We start from the raw sequence: 18,340 nt of genomic DNA, 5'->3' as shown, positions 1-18,340 counted from the left end.
TAGGCCAGAACAGTTTGTCACAGAGAGGGTAACAGTTGGTGTTGTTGATGACATCAAAGCTAACCAATCAGTGAAAACATATTTACTTGTCTAAACCTTTTAAAGATACAAAAGTGTGTGAGGCCAATTTAATCTGAAGTCTAACTATGGGCCCATGCAACCTGTTAGATTAGATAACGCCTGTAATCTGTATTTGACTGGTTTTACCACATCTCTTTTCTTTTTAGTGTGCCCATGCAGGCTGCCTCATGGAGCTATGCATTCAGCTCTGCATTACCATGTTGGGCAAGCAGCTCATCCAGAACAACCTGTTTGAAATTGGCATTCCGTGAGTACAGAGCAGGCAGGCACCATGTGGAACCTCACTGACTGACTGTCATAGACAAGACACAGACAAACGAGCCCAACAGTACATGCACACACATGCGGCCTCACACACACACACACACACACACACACACTTATGTGTACACACTACCTACAATCATGTGCTCTGAAAGAAATGCTTGTAGGGCTAATCCCATTCATTACTATGCTCCATGCTCTGTCCCTGCTCACTGCAGTAAACTGAAGAAGCTGATCAGGAGAAGAAAGTCAGATATGGACTCACAGCAGGAGGAGGAGCTGAACAAGACTCTGCAGCGCCACGAGAAGGACCACTTCCTGGGTCCCTTCGTAGGCCTCAGCCCAGAGTACATGGAGATGAGTGAGTCACACTGTCCCCACATAATGTTAAGCTACTGACAGCTGATTGGAGATCAGCTATCCCTGTCATGTTCAATGTACTCTGTATTACATAAAAGGCAGGACAATGAACTTGGATCAGTTACTGAGGGTTTTGACTGAACTGAGGTTTGGCGCACAGAATGGGATGAGCATGTCTGTTTTTCAATCCATTGTGGTCAAATTATTAGCGTCCGATTAATGAATTATTGTGTACACAGGAGGACACTGTTTTGTATGGCCAATTATTTTATCCTTTCACTGTCATATTTAGGTCAGAGCCTTGTTTGTTGTTACGCAGAGAAGACATGGATATAATAGTGTCATGACTTTTATAAAATTATTGCAATTAACCTTTGATTCTTGCAATTAATAACAAGCAAGCTTATCCCCATCCCTAGTGATTCCTGTTTACAGAGTTATCCCCTTACTGGCTTTCGGTTTTATGATAATAAATCTGTTATGGTATTTCATGCTGCTCAAAGTATTAGCTACCAGAGTCAAATTAATTGCACAACCTTTGATGTGGAAATCTATAACATGCATTTTCACATTTTCTCAGCATCTGAGAGTCTACCAGGGAGAAGCAGAGAGTGGTCAGACTTACAGTTGTGGTCAGAAGTTTACATACACTTGTAAAGAACATGTATGTCATGGCGTTTTTGGCTGAGTGTAATGAGTGTATCAAACGAGCCCTATTTAAATGGACTGAAATAAGTCACCAGCTGTAGTCAATCATAATCACTCATAAGAAGTTAAGAGGCCATGCCACAAAACAAATTTGATTGACACAACTTTCTACATCACCAAAATTGATAATTCAAGGTGCTGTATGTATATTTTTGACCCAGCAGATTGTCACATTTTCAGAAGACCCATAATAAATTCATAAAAGAACCAAACTTCATGAATGTTTTTTGTGACAAAGAAGTATGTGCTCCAATCAATCCATCACAGAAAAATAAGAGTTGTAGAAATGATTGGAAACTCAAGACTGCCATGACATACATGTTCTTTACAAGTGTATGTAAACTTCTGACCACAACTGTAAGTAGACTGGATTGACCTTGAAGTTTAATTTCATTCGTTAGATGTCCTCGTCGGTGGGGGCACTCATAATTGTAACATCAGACCAAATAACTGGACAATCTCAAAGCAGGCTGAAAACAGAGAATGGTGAAGCCTTAACCATTCTTAAATCTCAGTGCTACGAAGTACTATGGGCGTATGACCATGTCATAGAGGCAGTCATGAGTAATTCTTACCAACTCCCTGTCTCACTGGCTTTAGTGGATTAGCCTTGTATTCTTATACAGTAAATTGCCATCCACAGTATTCAGCAAACAGGGTTTAGAGCAGCCAATGGATTCCCATGTACCCCTACATACTGGAACATTCACAGCATACCCTAATATAGAGAAGCCATACCTCAACATACAGAAGCCATAAACCCTAGAAAGGGAATACGGTGATAATGCTTTGGGCTGGTCCTATTACTGGGAATCACACATCTGTGTGTGTTTCAGCCAAGGGGACACCTGCTAACATAAGACTACTGTACATGCACCACCCTGTGCTGCCACAGTAGTTAGTGTTGATTGTATCAGCTTGGTGGATAAACGTTCCACACTACCACCTGTTCGAGCTGAAGATTTGACATTGGCAGACAGACAGCCAAGACTGTCCTGTATTGCTACCATGGAACTAGGAGTGCCAAATATATCTGCCTCAGATTTACTGTCATTCAATTGTAAAAAGTTCTGAGACATCCAACATCTAATATCTTTCAAGCTATCATTGAGAAGCTGAACTGGATGAATCATGGGGTTTAATGGGAAGATATAACTGGGTGTCGTCCACATAACAGTGTAAGGAAATATTGTGTTTATGGATAATCTGGCCTAGTGGAAGCATGTATAATGAGATATCATTTAAATATACAATTTTTGCTAAATAATTAAAAGATAACTAAAGATTTAAGATTTGATGTAAATAATTAAATGTGTTAATCTGAGACTCTGATATATATATATTACATTTTCTAAAAAGAAGACATTTATTTTGACCAGATTTCTAAATCTAGTCAGATTTACAAACGGCACCCCATACATGCTGGCTATTCCACATTAGGTTGCTCGTAGTGCTACATTTTTATGAAGTAGATCAGAAAAAATAGAGGGAACATTGCTTGTGTCCATAATGAAATGAGATGATGATGATATTTTGTTTTTGTTTTAATTTGTAGTCATCCAGTTCGGGATGGTGACCCTGTTTGTGGCCTCGTTTCCCCTGGCACCACTCTTTGCCCTGCTCAACAACATTATAGAGATACGCCTGGATGCTAAGAAGTTTGTTACAGAGGTCCGGCGACCTATCGCAGCAAGAGCTAAAGATATTGGTAGGTTTACATAAACACACTTTTACAGCAGGGGAACCTGATCCTTTGTCTATGAATGCTACAGGATTATTATATATGTTATTTTCTAACAGTCATGTTTTCTTATTTCCACAAAGGCAAGTGGTTTTGCCTAATTTTTGCTTTTATTTTTACATTTATTCTAATATCAAAACTGAATTAGACATAATAGGAGATTCGTAGGGATGACCCTACCGACACCTCACCACACATCCTAATTGAAATAGGTAACAGGAGTTTGCCAATTGAACACACAGGCTCCCACACACATTCTACAGCCTTGTTTGTGTGATTATGTTATTGAGTTATGTTTACGTGCCAGTGGTCTCAGAGCTGGACATACTGTAGGGCTACCTATTTGGTTTGAGCACAATCCATTGTTTCCCATTGAAAATAATGCAAATAAGCCTTTTTTTGCAAGCAAGATTTAGAGACCTACAGCGGCATTGTTATGAAATACCTATTTGAATAGAACCTTAAAGACACCTTTTTGCACAACTTGTTATGGGTAAAATATTGTGATGCTCTCAATTCACTCAGTGGATGGTGCTATTGAGCTTCCTTTAGGTGCCACAATTTCTCAGTTGAGAAACCTCCTTATTATGTCCTTGTTGTGGTGTATGTTCATAATTTTTTATCTAATGCTATCAAATACAACCAGTGAATCAATCATTACACCAACTCCTCCGGTTTCTTTTATAACGTTGGTGCATATCAGAAAGAGTTAGTTATCCAAGCAGTTAATTGTGTGAAGCTGGACCTCTGGTCACATTACCTGTCTGTCTTCTTTCTGCTTAGGCATCTGGTATAATCTTCTGAGAGGACTCAGCAAAGTAGCAGTCATTGTAAATGTAAGTACATTATCTCCCCATAAATATGCACGTCCAGTTAAAAACGTCTTGCCTGAGAAAATGTCACTGCACATAACAAAATAAAAATGCGCAAAACATTTTCAACATTGATATTTTGTGTTGTCAAATTATTGGACTTACTTGACCTATTTGAATACTGGAAAAACACATGGGATTTATCGCTTTATTAAATTGACCTCACAACACCTGTACCGTCTTTCCAGGCATTTGTGATCTCCTTCACGTCTGACTTCATCCCTCGGCTAGTATACCAGTACATGTACAGTCCTGATGGCTCCATGCACGGCTTTGTCAACCACACCTTGTCCTACTTCAATGTCAGTGACTTCCAGTCTGGCACTGCCCCTATGCAGCCCATGCACCTGGGATACAGTGTGGAGATATGCAGGTACGACCATCAAAATGGCCCTCCAAGGAGGTGTAACATAAAGATAATCTGTGTGAAGCCTATTATAATGATTGTATGTATTGTCATTTCAATCCCTCTCTTTGTAAATCATGTTATCACAGATATAAGGACTACAGGGAGCCACCAGGGTCCAACACAGCCTATGAGCTCTCTAAGGAGTTCTGGGCTATACTGGCAGCACGGCTAGCCTTTGTCGTTGTTTTTCAGGTAAGAGCCTCACACAAGAAATAACAGACATTAATATGACACACACAAGTCATTTTAAATATTTAATGTTTACGCTACTTGAGCACATTCTGTCATAATTATAAATGCCTGTTTGGGGAATTGCATGGAATTGTAAAAGAAATGGCTAAGTCTTTACAGTATCATCTTCTGCCCCTCTCTAGAACGTGGTGATGCTGATGAGTGACTTCGTGGACTGGCTGATCCCCGACATCCCCAAGGACATCAGTGTCCAGATCCACAAGGAGAAGATCCTGATGGTGGAACTCTTCATGAAGGAGGAGCAGGGCAAGAAGCTCCTCAGAGACAACCGAGACAACCAAACCATCAACCAAAGCCCTCCTCAGCCACGCTCTCGCCCCGCCTCGCATGCACACGCTAACTACTAGCGCCCTGCTGTGTGGGTGTGCTCCATCTGTCCGTCCATCAGCTCTTGCCCAGAACCCTTGGTCCCTCTGTCTAGACTTAGACTCTTCACATATGTACCGGCCAAAGCAAGCAAAAAGGGAGGCAGCAGCCATTGGCAGGCCTCTGCCCCTGCCTCCCCTCCTCCTCCCTTCTGACTTGTAGCAAGTCATTGCCCATCTCTTTGGTGAACCAGGTATCAGGCAGAAAGCTCAGATGGGCCTTTTTTCTCTTTTGCACAAAAAAAGCACAATGCAGGTAATTAGCTATGTAGAACTTTTTGAATATGCAATTTTTGCTAGCTAATTTAGTTTCTTTTGTAACGTTTGTAACGTTTGCTATTTTAAGAAATTGGGAGCTTGCCATTCTGCCTGTGTACCTTGCCAAGCAGCCAAAATGTTCCTCTTTGTCAATGTGTTTTTTGTTGTCCTGTATGTTCTTTTACTCATTGATATTGATCACAGAGAGTTTTATTTATAGTAGTACTGTTTTAATTATGAACAATATTCTGACAATTATCATTGGCTTTGTCAGACATACCGGCAATCAGATTGGAGGATTTTTTTTGTTTTTGTTTGGCTTTTGTTTTAAGGGGATAATTTTTCGATTAACTTTAATGGTGATGGGTTCCAGAAAAAGATACTCTCTTCCTCTTTCAGAAAGATGTATTTTGACTGCTTAATTTGTGTAACAGTTGCAGCTAAGTTAACCATACATTTTTACATTGTTAAATATTTAGTCAATAATGATTTTCATAGTAACCTTAGATAGGTATAACAGGCAAAACATGTATTGATATTGTTCTTATTAACTATATGAAGTTGATGAAACCTATATTACAGCAAGGGTAGCCATCAACACACTTCAAATACTTTTGGCTGAACTTATCTTGTGTAATGTTGATGAGAGTAACCTTAATGTTCATCCAAAGACTATGCAGTGCCTTCGCAAAGTATTCAGACACCATCACTTTTTCCACATTTTGTTGTGTTATAGACTCAATTTAAAATGGATTAAGTTCAAAGAATTTGCCATCAATCCACACACAATACCCCAGAATGACAAAGCAAAAACATGTTTAGAAATTTCAGTAAATGTATTCAAATTTAAATGACACTCTTAAAATTAGCTAAAATGCAAAAATGTCATCAACAAATCACTCAATAAGTTGAATTGAGTCCATCTTAATGCAAGGATAATAGTTCATGTAATTTTGGAATTAATATCTTTGTTTTTATAGGGTTTCTGATTTGCATAGCAATCAATTACACACTGTGTGAATCAGATTGTCATTACAAACTGAGCAAATGGAGAGGAACCAAACTGCGCAGGAATGCGACCCTGAGACCTGGGGAGACTCACAACAATCTACAAAGTTGAATGGTGGAGAGGAAAAAGCATGGTCGATGGGACATCATCATCTCAGTCACTCTACAAAATTGGTCTATAACCAAGTGGCCAAAAAGAATCCCTCTCATATCCATAATTGTGTTTGTAACAATGAATTCAAGTGATACAGCAAAGAAAGTGGCTGGAAATGTGTTTATTTGGTTTTACTACAAAGCATTAAGTTTGGTGCAAATCCAGCACATGCAGTGCAGTTTCTGCACTCTCTCTCATGTGAAGAATAGTGGTAGCTGCATCAAGTTATGGGGATGTTTGTCACTGGCAGAGACTGGGGAGTTTGGATCAGGATCTGGAGAAAATTACGAAATTTGCAGATTTGGTAGTGACATCCTAATCTACACAGTGTGTAATTGATTCCTGTGCAAATCAGACACCCAATAAAACAAAAATATTAATTCCAAAATTACCTATTCTCTATTCTCCTTGCATTGAGATGGACTCAATTCAACTTATTGAGTGATTTGTTAATGACATTTTTGCATTTTAGCTAATTTGTGTCATAGCAAAGAGTCTTAATACTTATGTACATGATGTATTTCTGTATTTAAATTTTAATGAATTTACTGAAGATGGCAAATTCTTTTAATTTAATCCATTTTATATTGAGTCTAACACAACAAAATGTGGAAAAGTGAAGGGGTCTGAATACTTTCCGAAGGCACTGTATGTTCTGATTTTCAATAATTCCTAAAGTTCTGATGTTTATTTTTAAAAATGTTATAGACCTTTGTGTCTGTCTTTGCGTGTCATGAACACCCAAGTTCATTCAGAAAACATGTACTGTAGATAGCAGAATGGAATGAAAAGGACACACTATTGGAATGTATTATTCACTTTTATGATAAAAAAAAAAACATGTTCATGATGTGCTATATTTAACTGTCTTAACATATTTTTATTTCCTGCACCTATGGTACAGAAATGGAACATCGACCTGTTGCAATGTATTTCATACATCCTAGGAGACATGGCAAATAACATGCTTAGTAATAATATACATTTCAGAAAGTATTCAGACCTCTTAACTTTTTCCACATTTTGTTATGTTACAGCCTTTTTCTAAAATGGATTCAATAAATGTTTTTTCTCATCAATCTACACACAATACCCCATATTGACAAAGCAAAAAACAGTTTTTTAGAAATGTTTGCTAATTTATTAAAAATAAAAAAACTGATATCACATTTACATAAGTATTCAGACCCTTTGCTATGACACTCGAAATTACATTTACATTACATTTATGGCATTTAGGCGACTTACTTAAACAAATGTATTTGTTGTAAGTGAATCATCTATGCATCAGTCATCATAAGATAAAGTAATCAATGCTCAGACCAGGGGCCATAGGCAGTCACAATGCTAGAAGATGCTTTTTTTATTTATTTTTTTATTAACAGGAGAGAAACTTGTACAGGGGGGTAGTGGGGGTGAAGAGGTCATTAGGAGGGACCGTTAACATGTAGCCTGAAGAGATGGGTCTTCAATCTACGACAGAAGATTGGTAGTGACTCTGCAGTCATGACAGCGGTGGGAAGCTCATTCCACCAGTGGGGCGCCAGGACAGTGAAAAGCCGTGACCGAGTAGTGCGGCTGCTGCATCCACGTAGAGGCGGCGGTGCCAGGCGGCTAGCTGAGGTGGAAAAATGAAGTGATCGGGCAGGGGTTTGGGGGCTGACCATTGCTTGCAAGTAGGGAGGGGCTATTCCCTTTGCCACCCAGTAGGCGAGCACCAGGGTCTTGAATCTGATGCGAGATGCTACCGGGAGCCAGTGAAGGGTGCGGAGGAGGGGAGTGACATGGGAGAATTTGGGGAGATTGAACACCAGATGGGCGGCAGCGTTCTGGATGAGCTGCAGAGGCCTGATGCAGAGGCGGGGAAACCGGCCAAGAGTGCGTTGCAGTAGTCAAGGCGAGAGATCACAAGTGTTTGGACCAAAAGTTGTGCTGCTTCTCTGGTGAGGAATGAATGTATCCTTCTGATGTTGTAGAGGAAGAATCTACAGGAGCATGCTGTCGCTGTGAAGTTCGCCACACAGGATAAATGGTTGTCAAGGATCACCCCAAGGTTCTTGGCTGCATCGGATGGAGAGGTCTTGGCGATGGCAGGCTTTCTCTGGGAGGAAGAGCAGCTCAGTCTTGTTAAGGTTGAGCTTGAGATGGTGGGCTGACATCCAAGCAGAAATGTCTGGAAGACACACAGAGACACGTGTTGCCACCTGTGAGTCAGAAGGGGGAAAAGAGAGAAAGAGTTGAGTGTCATTTGCATAGCTGTGGTAGGAGAAACCATGTGAGGAAATTACAGAGGCAAGAGATTTGGTATACAGAACAGTAAGGGCCCTAGGATGGAGCCCTGGGGGACCCTAGTAGTGAGAGCTCGCTGTCCTCTCCACGTCACCTGGTAAGAGCGATCGGCCAGGTAGGATGCAAACTAGGAGAGTGCAGAGCCAGAGATGCCGAATTCTGAGAGGGTGGAGAGAAGGATCGGGTGGTTTACTGTGTTGAATGCAGCAGACAGGTCCAGAAGAATGAGAACAGAGGACAGGGAGGAAGCTTGAGCAGAGTGGAGGGCCTCTGTGACAGCAAGGAGAACAGTCTCAGGAGAGAAGGGATACCGGTCTGTAGTTATGGACAGCAGACGTGTCGAGTTGGTTTCTTGTGAAGAGGCTTGACTCTGGCTGTCTTGAAGGCAGCTGGGGCAGATCCTGTGGATAGAGAGGAATTGATTAAGGTGGTAAGGAATGGAAGGAGGTCTTTGGAGATGGATTGGAGAAAGGGGGAGGGGATAGGATCGAGGGGGCAGGTGGTTGCCCGCTTGGATGTGACCAGTTTTAGAACATCATCAGGGGAGAGGGGTGAAAAAAATCTGATAAACCAGAGACCCGGTGTAGCGCAGTGGGTTTGGGAGGAGAGGTAGCAGTGTTGGTGAGAGGTAGAGGGAAAGAGCTGCTAATGTCATCAACCTTCTTTTCAAAGTAGGTGACAGTCATCGGTAGACAGGGAGGAGAGAGGACAGGGAGGAGGTTGGTTGAGGAGTGAGGAGAATGTGGAGAACAGTTTCCTTGGGTCAGAGGCAGAGGATTGAATTTTGGAATGGTAGTAAGAAGCTTTAGCAGCTGATGCAGATGAGGTGTAGTTGAGGAGGAGAGAGAGATAAGCGTCTAGGTTATCAGGGAGGCCAGTTTTTCTCCATTTCCTCTCAGCTGCCCGGAGCCCTATTCTACAAGCTTGTAGGGTTTCAGACAGCCAGGGAGCATGTGGAGAGGATTGTGCCGGCCTTGAGGTCTGTGGACAGAGAGAGTCGAAGGATGAGGAAAGAGTGGACAGGAGGGTGGAGGAGGCTGCATTAGTGGATAGAAGGGAGAAGGATTCAACAGAGGGTAGGGCGGATAAGACAGAGGAAGAGAGAGCGGTGAGTGAGAGGGTACGCAGGTTGCAACAAGAGGATACAGTGTGGGTAGAGACTGACTGGAAGAGGGAGGATTTGAGAGGAAGGAAGAAGGATACAAAATGATGATCAGAAACTGGAAGAGGGGTAACAGTAAGGTTGGAGGTATGGGAGGATCTGGTGAAGACAAGGTCGAGCTGATTGCCCGTTGGAGGAAAGTGGGACAGGGTAAGGCCGAAGGAGGAGAGAAGGTCAAGTGCTCCAGACGAGTGAGGGTTCTCCGACTGGATGTTGAAGTCACCCAGTAGTGTGAGCGGTGTGCCGTCTTCAAGGAAGAAGCTGAGAAGGACAGCCATCTCATCTAAGAAGTGGCCAAGCTGACCTGGTGGACGATAGATAACAACAATGTGAAATTTGACTGGGGAAGTGACAGAAACAGCATGGAATTCGAAGGTGGATATGGACAGGTGTGACGGGAAGGACATTATGTGACCACTTAGGCGAGATGAGGAGTCCTGTTCCTCCCCCTCAACCAGAGAGTCTAGGGGAATGAGAAAAGGAGTAGGCGTCAGAGAGGGCTGCCGGAGTAGCTGTGTTATCCGGTGTAATCCATGTCTCTGTGAGAGCAAAGAAGTGGAGGGACACGAAGCAGGCATAGGCTGAGATAGCCTCTGCTTTCCGGACTGCTGACTGGCAGTTCCAAAGTCCTCCCGCGACAGTGAGGTTGTGGTAAATCGAGCATGGTGGGTAGATTAGATTGGAAGGATTGCAAGTGGGGGTGTAGCGTCGATGTGTCCTCCTGATGGATGAAACAACAGGAATGGGGAGGAAGCACATTGTGATATTTGCTGGTATAGAGAGAGAGGGTTTGTGAGCAATACAAGATGTAGGTAGCACTCAGTACACTCAGAGCAGTGAAAAAACGAACTAATAGAATAAAAATACTTAGTAGCTTGAAATTGAGCTCGGGTGCATCCTGTTTCCATTGATCATCCTTGAGATGTTTCTACGACTTGATTGGAGTCCACCTGTGGTAAATTCAATTGATTGGACATGATTTGGAACGGCACACACCTGTCTACATAAGGTCCCACAGTTGACAGTGCATGTCAGAGCAAAAATCAAGCCATGAGTTCGAAGGAATTGTCTGTTGACCGAGACAGGATTGTGTCGAGGCACAGATCTGGGGAAGGGTACAAAAAAATGTCTGCAGTATTGAAGGTCCCCAAGAACACAGTAGTCCCCATCATTCTTAAATGGAAGAACTTTGGAACCACTAAGACTCTTCCTAGAGCTGGCCGCCCGGCCAAACTAAGCAATAGGGGGAGAAGGGCCATTGTCAGGGAGGTGACCAAGAACCCAATGGTCACTCTGACAGAGCTCCAGAGTTCCTCTGTAGAGATGGGAGAACCTTCCAGAAGGACAACCATCTCTGCAGCACTCCACCAATCAGGCCTTTATGGTAGAGTGGCCAGACGGAAGCCACTCCTCATTAAAAAAAAAAAGCACAACAGCCCGCTTGGAGTTTGCCAAAAGGCACCTAAAGGACTCTCAGACCATGAGAAACAAGGTTCTCTGGTCTGATGAAACCAAGATTGAACTCTTTAGCCTAAATGCCAAGCGTCACGTCTGGAGGAAACCAGGCACCGCTCATCACCAATACCATCCCTACGGTGAAGCATGGTGGTGGTAGCATCATGCTGTGGTGTTGTTTTTCAGCGGCAGGGACTGGGAGACTAGTCAGGATCGAGGGAAACATGAACGGAGCAAAGTACAGAGAGATTGTTGATGAAAACCTGCTCCAGAGCGTTCAGGACCGCAGACTGGGGCGAAGGTTCACATTCCAACAGGACAACGACCCTAAGCACACAGCCAAGACAATGCAGGAGTGGCTTCGGGACAAGTCTCTGAATGTCCTTGAGTGGCCCAGCCAGAGCCCGAACTTGAACCTGATCGAACATCTCTGGAGAGACCTGAAAATAGCTGTGCCCTGACGTTCCCCATCCAACCTGACAGAGCTTGATCTGCAGAGAAGAATGGGAGAAACTCCCCAAATACAGGTGTGCCAAGCTTGTAGCGTCATACCCAAGAAGACTTGATTAATTGCTGCCAAAGGTGCCTCAACAACGTACTGAGTAAAGGGCCTGAATACTTATGTAAATGTGATATTTCTGTTTTTTATTTTTAATAAATTAGCTAATATTTCTAAAAACCTGTTTTGGCTTTGTCATTATGGGGTATTGTGTGTAGATTGATGAGGGGAAAAAATGAATTTAATTAATTAGAATAAGGCTGTAACATAACAAAATGTGGACAAAGTGAAGGTGTCTGAATACTTTCCGAATGCACTGTATTACTGGAAGCATACCCAGGTGTTTGTATTTTGATACTGATGATATGAGATGCATTTACGTGTGATGTCTGTTAACATGGGCTACAATTTATTTGTAGGAATGTATAACATCAGGTATTTTTTTGTAAAATACCACACATTTTATTTTCTGATGCGAGGAGACATTGTTTTTTCAACAACTTATATCGACTGTTTCTACTTTGTTTAATTTTTATTTCCATTGTACAGGGATGGAACTTTTGGGCACTTGCCAGCCGGGCTAGTTGACTACAATTTTTACTAGGTGACATTCTACTAGCCTATGGTCTAAAACAATGGCTGAAGCAACGATATTATTTTCTAACATAACAAATATTTCAATTAATATCTAATTCATATATTTCAATTCAAATCTACTACACTATTTTCATTTCCCATAAATGCACATAACATTGAACAACTTAGCTCTTCTTTTTGCAATTAAGATGAAAATCTTAGGACACATATTGGACACATTTTTCACTAGCCAGCTCTGACAAATACTAACCTCAGGCCAGCGGGCTAGCTTAATTTCCATCCCTGATTGTATAACTTAAGTGTGCTTAATTGCCACAACATTGACCTTGATTTACGTTTTAACTACAGTGGCAATTTATTCCTCATTGATAGGCCTACTACTCATAGGAACTTTCAGTCATGATACTCTTACATGTTGATTTAGATTAACTAGACTAGAGCATTAGAGGAAAACTGTGTTGAAAAAAAAAATACAATTTGAAATTGTACAGCATTAGCTGATTTTAGTATTTATTTCTATACAAACGTCTTTTGAGGTTTTAGACAACCGGGCTTTATCCTAAAGCACATAGGTGGCTTTTTTTTTTCAGAGGTCAGCTAACAAAATTACGTTTCGTAATGTTGCAGCAACGTTATTAAGGTCCCTGTTAATGTCATGTCAACGTGAGGGTCCCCTCGACGTTATAACGTCCCTGGTGATTCCGGGTAAGGTGATATTTTTAGGGTGCCTGTATGTTACTTATGACGTTATTTTGTATAATTATTTCAGACATATAAAGGCGTGGGATGTCTCAATAATGTCCTCAAAGTACAATACGTGACATTGAGGACCAATAGTGGACCTTTACGGAACGTTCTTATATGTCCCTAGAATGTCCTCAAATTAACGTGACATTCAGGACCGATCTTGATATGTCTGAAGTAGCCTAATGTTGGGCCTATAAAAAAAAAGCCTTTTACGACGTTCTCGACATTCAGGACCTCCGAGAGACTTTATTGGAACATTCGCAGAAAGTTGCGGGGACTTGACTTGTTAGCTGTCAGCCTGAAGTCCAAACTCATTTTCTTAATGTCAGACGATATATTATTCTATTGCAATTTTAGCATATTTTAATTACAATAAAATAATACGTTGTGAGTTGGTGTCTCACTTATTTTTGTCGGTGTCTGCAAATCCAGGTGTATTTCTGTATGTAGGCCTATTCGTTTCATGCTCATGAAACAATAGGCCTCCTAGGAAAATAGGGGGGAAATGAGGTTGAAACGACCGAAAGCTATTTCACTGATCTAACAAAAGATTCATTGATGGGCAGTGTCCAACACACGAAAGACAGTTACTGAAAGATGACTAGTGAATTATGACATTATGACAGAAACTGAAACGCTCTGACATCACTAGGAAATATAGAAACAGATATGGTGGAGCAAAGTGGAGAGACGGAAAGCAGTATCTGTGTTCTCTGAGCTCTAAAAAGCTCCATATAACTCCATTATGACTTCCGGTTTCGCTTATCGCCGTTTTCGCGGCTTCAAAATAAAAGCGAGTTAAATAGATAGATATGTATTTTATTCATCCCCCAAGGGAAATTAAGGCGTTACAGCAGCTCACATCATAAACAAACAACAACAACACAATCAAGTGATAATAGAATAATAATAATAAATAAATACATAAATAAATAATAAAATAAAATAAAATAGCCATCTGAAACATTATATACAGTAACAACAGTTCAGTATGATTTAACATCCCCCAGCCTGACTCTGATCACCCCGATTGAGCCAGCCAGAGGAGTTGTCGGCAGGCAGAAAAGATCTCCTATAGCGCTCCTTAGTGCAATGTGGTTGTAATAATCTGTTGCTAAAGGAGCTTCTCTGCTCTACCAAAGTGTCATGTACAGGATGGGGGGGGGGGGGGGGGGGGATTGTCCATGATGGCCAGGAGTTTGGTCCTCATCCTCCTAGAAGCCACCTTCCTCCACAGTGTCCAGGGTGACACCAAGGACAGAACCAGCTTCCCTAATAAGCTTGTTCAGCCTCTTGGTGTCACCTTCCTTGATGCAGAATGCACATCAGGTGAGTTTGAATCTAGAGCATATTATATGGTTATGATTGATATATATTTGTTAAGATATATATAATTAGCATATTTGTCGTGGTTCCTTGACCCCTATTTACCATGTTTAAATGCAAAATAAAGTTTAACTTGGGTGCTCTTATTTTGAATAAATCCTCATTTACATACATTTACATTGACCGAAAGGAGATGGTCGGAGTTCCACTATTGAAGCTGAGAGAACACAGATGAAAGCAATGAGGGAATAAATAGTAGGAGTGACATTTGAAGTTCAAGGGCTGGAATCATAGTTAAATTGCTATTTATTTATTTTTTGTTTTGGGGGGGAAATGTAGTGAGTAGTAGCTATTTTTAAATACTGATCACATTACTTAGATTTGCATTTAGTTTATTTACCACCAAGCTACAGCAAAATGTAGTTAATAGTTGAGCGGAACTACTCCCCAACACTAGGCTATTATAAAATATTTCCTTAGCTGAATTATACAATTAGCCTATTGAATGTTACATTGTAGCCTTATCGAACCCCAAGCTAAATCAAAAGCGAAAGCGTTTACAAAACTGTTGGCTATGATCACTTCCTAGTGGCTTAGCGAGTTTCTCTACTTTATAGCCAACATGAGCGCGTTTGATGTCTTGTTACTGCGGATTTCCGATGAGCTAAGTGTTGATCAATTAGAAAAAATGAAGTTCCTTTGTCTAAAAGACATTGGGAAGGGCCGTATGGAGAGGACTGACAGTGGAATTAAACTTTTTCAGCTCCTAAAGGAAAGAAACAAACTCGGACATGGGAACACGGAATTCCTAAAGGGTCTTTTGACTGAAATAGGTAAGCTTGATCTTGTGGAAAAAATCAACAACTATGACAGTCAATCCACCGGGTCACTGGATAACCTTCCGGACGCTGAAGAAATAGGTAAGCCCAAATTGTCCGTATAATGTAACTATGATGATACTAAAATGTTGTCAAAGGAGGCCTGTTTTTTCTACCGAATCTTGTGACGCATAGGGGAAGTGTTGCGTAGTCATTCTACAGGTACGTGTCTGTTGAGGTTTAATTTAATTTCTTCATTTATTGTAAATTGTTAGCCACCTACTTATGTCATAATAGCTATTATGTATTACAATTTTAAGGAAGTTATTTTGTATCTGTTTTTCCCTGTCGTATTCCGTGTACCGGGTAATGCAAGCGCACGCTTTCCGCGTTTTAGATACGGAACACTTAAAAGGCCATGTATTCATACTTTTTACTCCGTTTTCCCGTGATAACGAGTTAATTTTCTTAGTTTTTTCGTGATCTCGAGTTATTCATGTCATTATATCGTTTGCAAAAAAAAAAACTAAAGAAAAGCAAAACCCAAACGAAGAAGTAGGCTTACCTTAGTGTTCAGGTCATCTGTCAATCAGCATGTCATGTCAAGTGTGATGCAGTTGGAAATCTCACGTTACATTTATTTGTTATCTTGGGAAAACAACGTTTCGTGCCCATTACTTCTCTGGTTAAAAACTACTCGAGATCTTGGAAAAATTATCCCGTTATCTCGGGAAAACAACATTTGTTATCTTGAGATAATGGGATAATAATGAGATCTTGAGAGAACGAGTTAACCAAGAAAATTATCACGGGTAAACGGTGTAAAAAAAGGCCTAATAGGCCTTCCGTAGTTAGAAGAATGACACAGTCTTGCACAAAACTCCTGGTATGCGACTTGAGGGTAAAGCGTGCACTTGCATGAGCCGGCAACCAGAATACACCACCACCAGGGGGAAAAACAGATCAAACATAACTTCTGGTGAGTATTTTCACTTCATTCCAACTTTCTGCAAGAAACACAAATATTATCTTGAAGCACATTTTTATTCAGCGATAGAGTGCAGAGGTGTGTTTTCTGTTTTTGTCTTTGTATTTTTATGCAACCCGAGTGTGAAGCCTCAGGATGCAGTTGCAACTACAGTACAGCACAGCACTACCTGCTGCTCACCTGTACAAGAGACAATTTGCACTCACCCCAGCACATCACATACTACATACACTCGCACACATACTCACTCCCACCATTGTTGCTATATTCATAATAATGTTTATCTGTATATATTCCACCATATCTAAGGTTGCACTTATTGATTGACTGTTATTATTATTATTGATTGTATTTAGTACGGTACTGTGGCTTATTGCCTGTTTTGTTATTGTTCTCTTTTTATTTCTATCCTTATATTTACACTGCGCTGTTGAGAGGTTGCTTATAACAAGCATTTCATTGTACCATTTACATATGTGTCAATATGATAAATAAACTATGATTTGATTTGATAAAGGGTCAGAATTACTCAGCTTACGGGCACCTGTTGTCATGAAAAACATACTCTTCAAGGATGCACATTTTGAACATCCTGTCAAGTTAAATGAGGGATAACCTATTGTATGTAGCTTCTAGGTTACATTGGTGTATGAAATAGGTCTTATCCAAAATGTCTGAAGTAGGCTATTATCTTTGTGGTGGACTACTGTACATTAATTGTATCCCATCTCTTCCAGAAAAACTTGACATTGCCACAAGGATGATAACTGCTAATCTTGGACGGGGGTGGCGTGTATTTGGCCGAAATCTAGGCCTGTCAGAGGCCAAGCTGGACCATGTGTCAGAGAAACATCCTTTCAATTTGGAGGAGAAAGTAGTGGAGCTTCTGAAGGAATGGAGGAAAATACAAAAAGCTGAGGCAAAAACAGAGGACTTGATCAAGGCCCTTCGCTCCTGTCGACTGAATTACACTGCTGATCTGGTGCAGAAAGAACTGGAAAAGGCCAATGGACAGTGAAAGTGGAGGAAACCATCATCTCTCAGGCCTTAGTTATTTAGTTGTTTTGGCTTAATAGATATTGTAGCCTACAAGATTTGGTTTTCAGATGGAAGAGTATCACCTTATGGCCATTGATATTCATCCAAATTCATCTTGACTTTATTGTCATGAAATCTCTCTGAGCCATACTGTTAAGCATCAACTAGTATGACTCAAGTCATTATGAAACATCTGTTTGTAGCCATTACACCACATTTTCTACTGAGATTGTAAAATGTAATGGACAAATGATGGCCTGTCACTTGACTTTGACAACTCATCATATAAATTGTCTCGAGGTTAATGGGCATCTATAATAATTTCTCACAATGGGTTCTCTGGGTGCTATGGCTATTCCTGGTCCATTCATTCCTGTTCCCCAAGGAATGATAGCAATTCTAATTTATATAATTTACCCTATGTCTTGTTTCCACTGTTAAGTTGTCAGGGAGGGAAGGTTATGTGTCATGTTTGCTTCAGGCTATTATTGTAAGTATTTAGCTTGTTGTTATTATATTGTATTCATCAAAATCATTGCAAATTCGACACCACCCAAAAATGGCCTTCAGTATTTGTATCAGTGAGCACTGGTGTGTCAAGATTATTCATTGTACTGATAATTGTTGCCAAAATTCTGTTTGTTTTAGGCAAGTTAAATGAAAACTTATTTGGAGTGCTGTGTTTGAATAAAAGGAGTAACACAGGTGAGCTTTTCATTTCAGTTGATCAGGTTTATTATGATTTTTGTGTTAGACAGCCTCAGTGTTTTGAAAGGCAAAATACATTTTATTAATTCAACTACTAGAGGTCACTCAACTCCTTCAGCGGAATGCTCCTGAGTCCATTGGAAGTGAGATCACAGGTATTATTCTGTTTCTAAAGGGGGCAAATGGAAAAAGAGCATGCTAAGTTCTTGATACAAGTGGTCAGTAATAATATATCCCAACT

The 18,340-nt window shown here is 40.8% G+C and overlaps 2 protein-coding genes across 2 annotated transcripts in view; both read left to right on the top strand.

The window, feature by feature from the left end:
- Positions 1-13,612, top strand: part of ano1a (anoctamin 1, calcium activated chloride channel a) — a gene marked incomplete at its 5' end in the record, with an annotated part of 35,268 nt that extends 21,656 nt beyond the window's left edge. The window contains 7 exons of the mRNA XM_083665179.1: positions 228-328; positions 564-706; positions 2,969-3,121; positions 3,938-3,990; positions 4,215-4,399; positions 4,522-4,627; positions 4,810-13,612. Of these exons, the coding sequence (XP_083521305.1) occupies positions 228-328; positions 564-706; positions 2,969-3,121; positions 3,938-3,990; positions 4,215-4,399; positions 4,522-4,627; positions 4,810-5,034 (966 nt within the window). The 3' untranslated portion in view covers positions 5,035-13,612. The remainder of the gene's footprint in view (positions 1-227; positions 329-563; positions 707-2,968; positions 3,122-3,937; positions 3,991-4,214; positions 4,400-4,521; positions 4,628-4,809) is intronic.
- Positions 13,613-14,779: 1,167 nt separating this feature from the next.
- Positions 14,780-18,321, top strand: fadd (Fas (tnfrsf6)-associated via death domain). Its single transcript, XM_083665099.1, has 2 exons — positions 14,780-15,467; positions 17,091-18,321. The coding sequence occupies exons 1-2, from the start codon at positions 15,170-15,172 to the stop codon at positions 17,369-17,371; spliced, it is 579 nt and encodes a 192-aa protein (XP_083521225.1). The 5' UTR covers positions 14,780-15,169; the 3' UTR covers positions 17,372-18,321.
- Positions 18,322-18,340: the final 19 nt, after the last annotated feature.

This window comes from Argentina silus (assembly GCF_951799395.1).
Source record: "Argentina silus genome assembly, chromosome: 2".
In the NCBI taxonomy this organism is placed as follows: Eukaryota; Metazoa; Chordata; class Actinopteri; order Argentiniformes; family Argentinidae; genus Argentina; species Argentina silus.
The sequence above is the reverse complement of the archived record's forward strand: the minus strand, read 5'-3'. Positions and strand labels throughout refer to the sequence as shown.

Bases quoted from the DNA above. Each gene is read 5' to 3' on its own strand.
- fadd (XM_083665099.1), top strand. From the start codon at position 15,170: ATGAGCGCGTTTGATGTCTTGTTACTGCGGATTTCCGATGAGCTAAGT. The intron at 15,468-17,090 runs GTAAGCCCAAAT...CATCTCTTCCAG, and splicing joins TCCGGACGCTGAAGAAATAG to AAAAACTTGACATTGCCACA.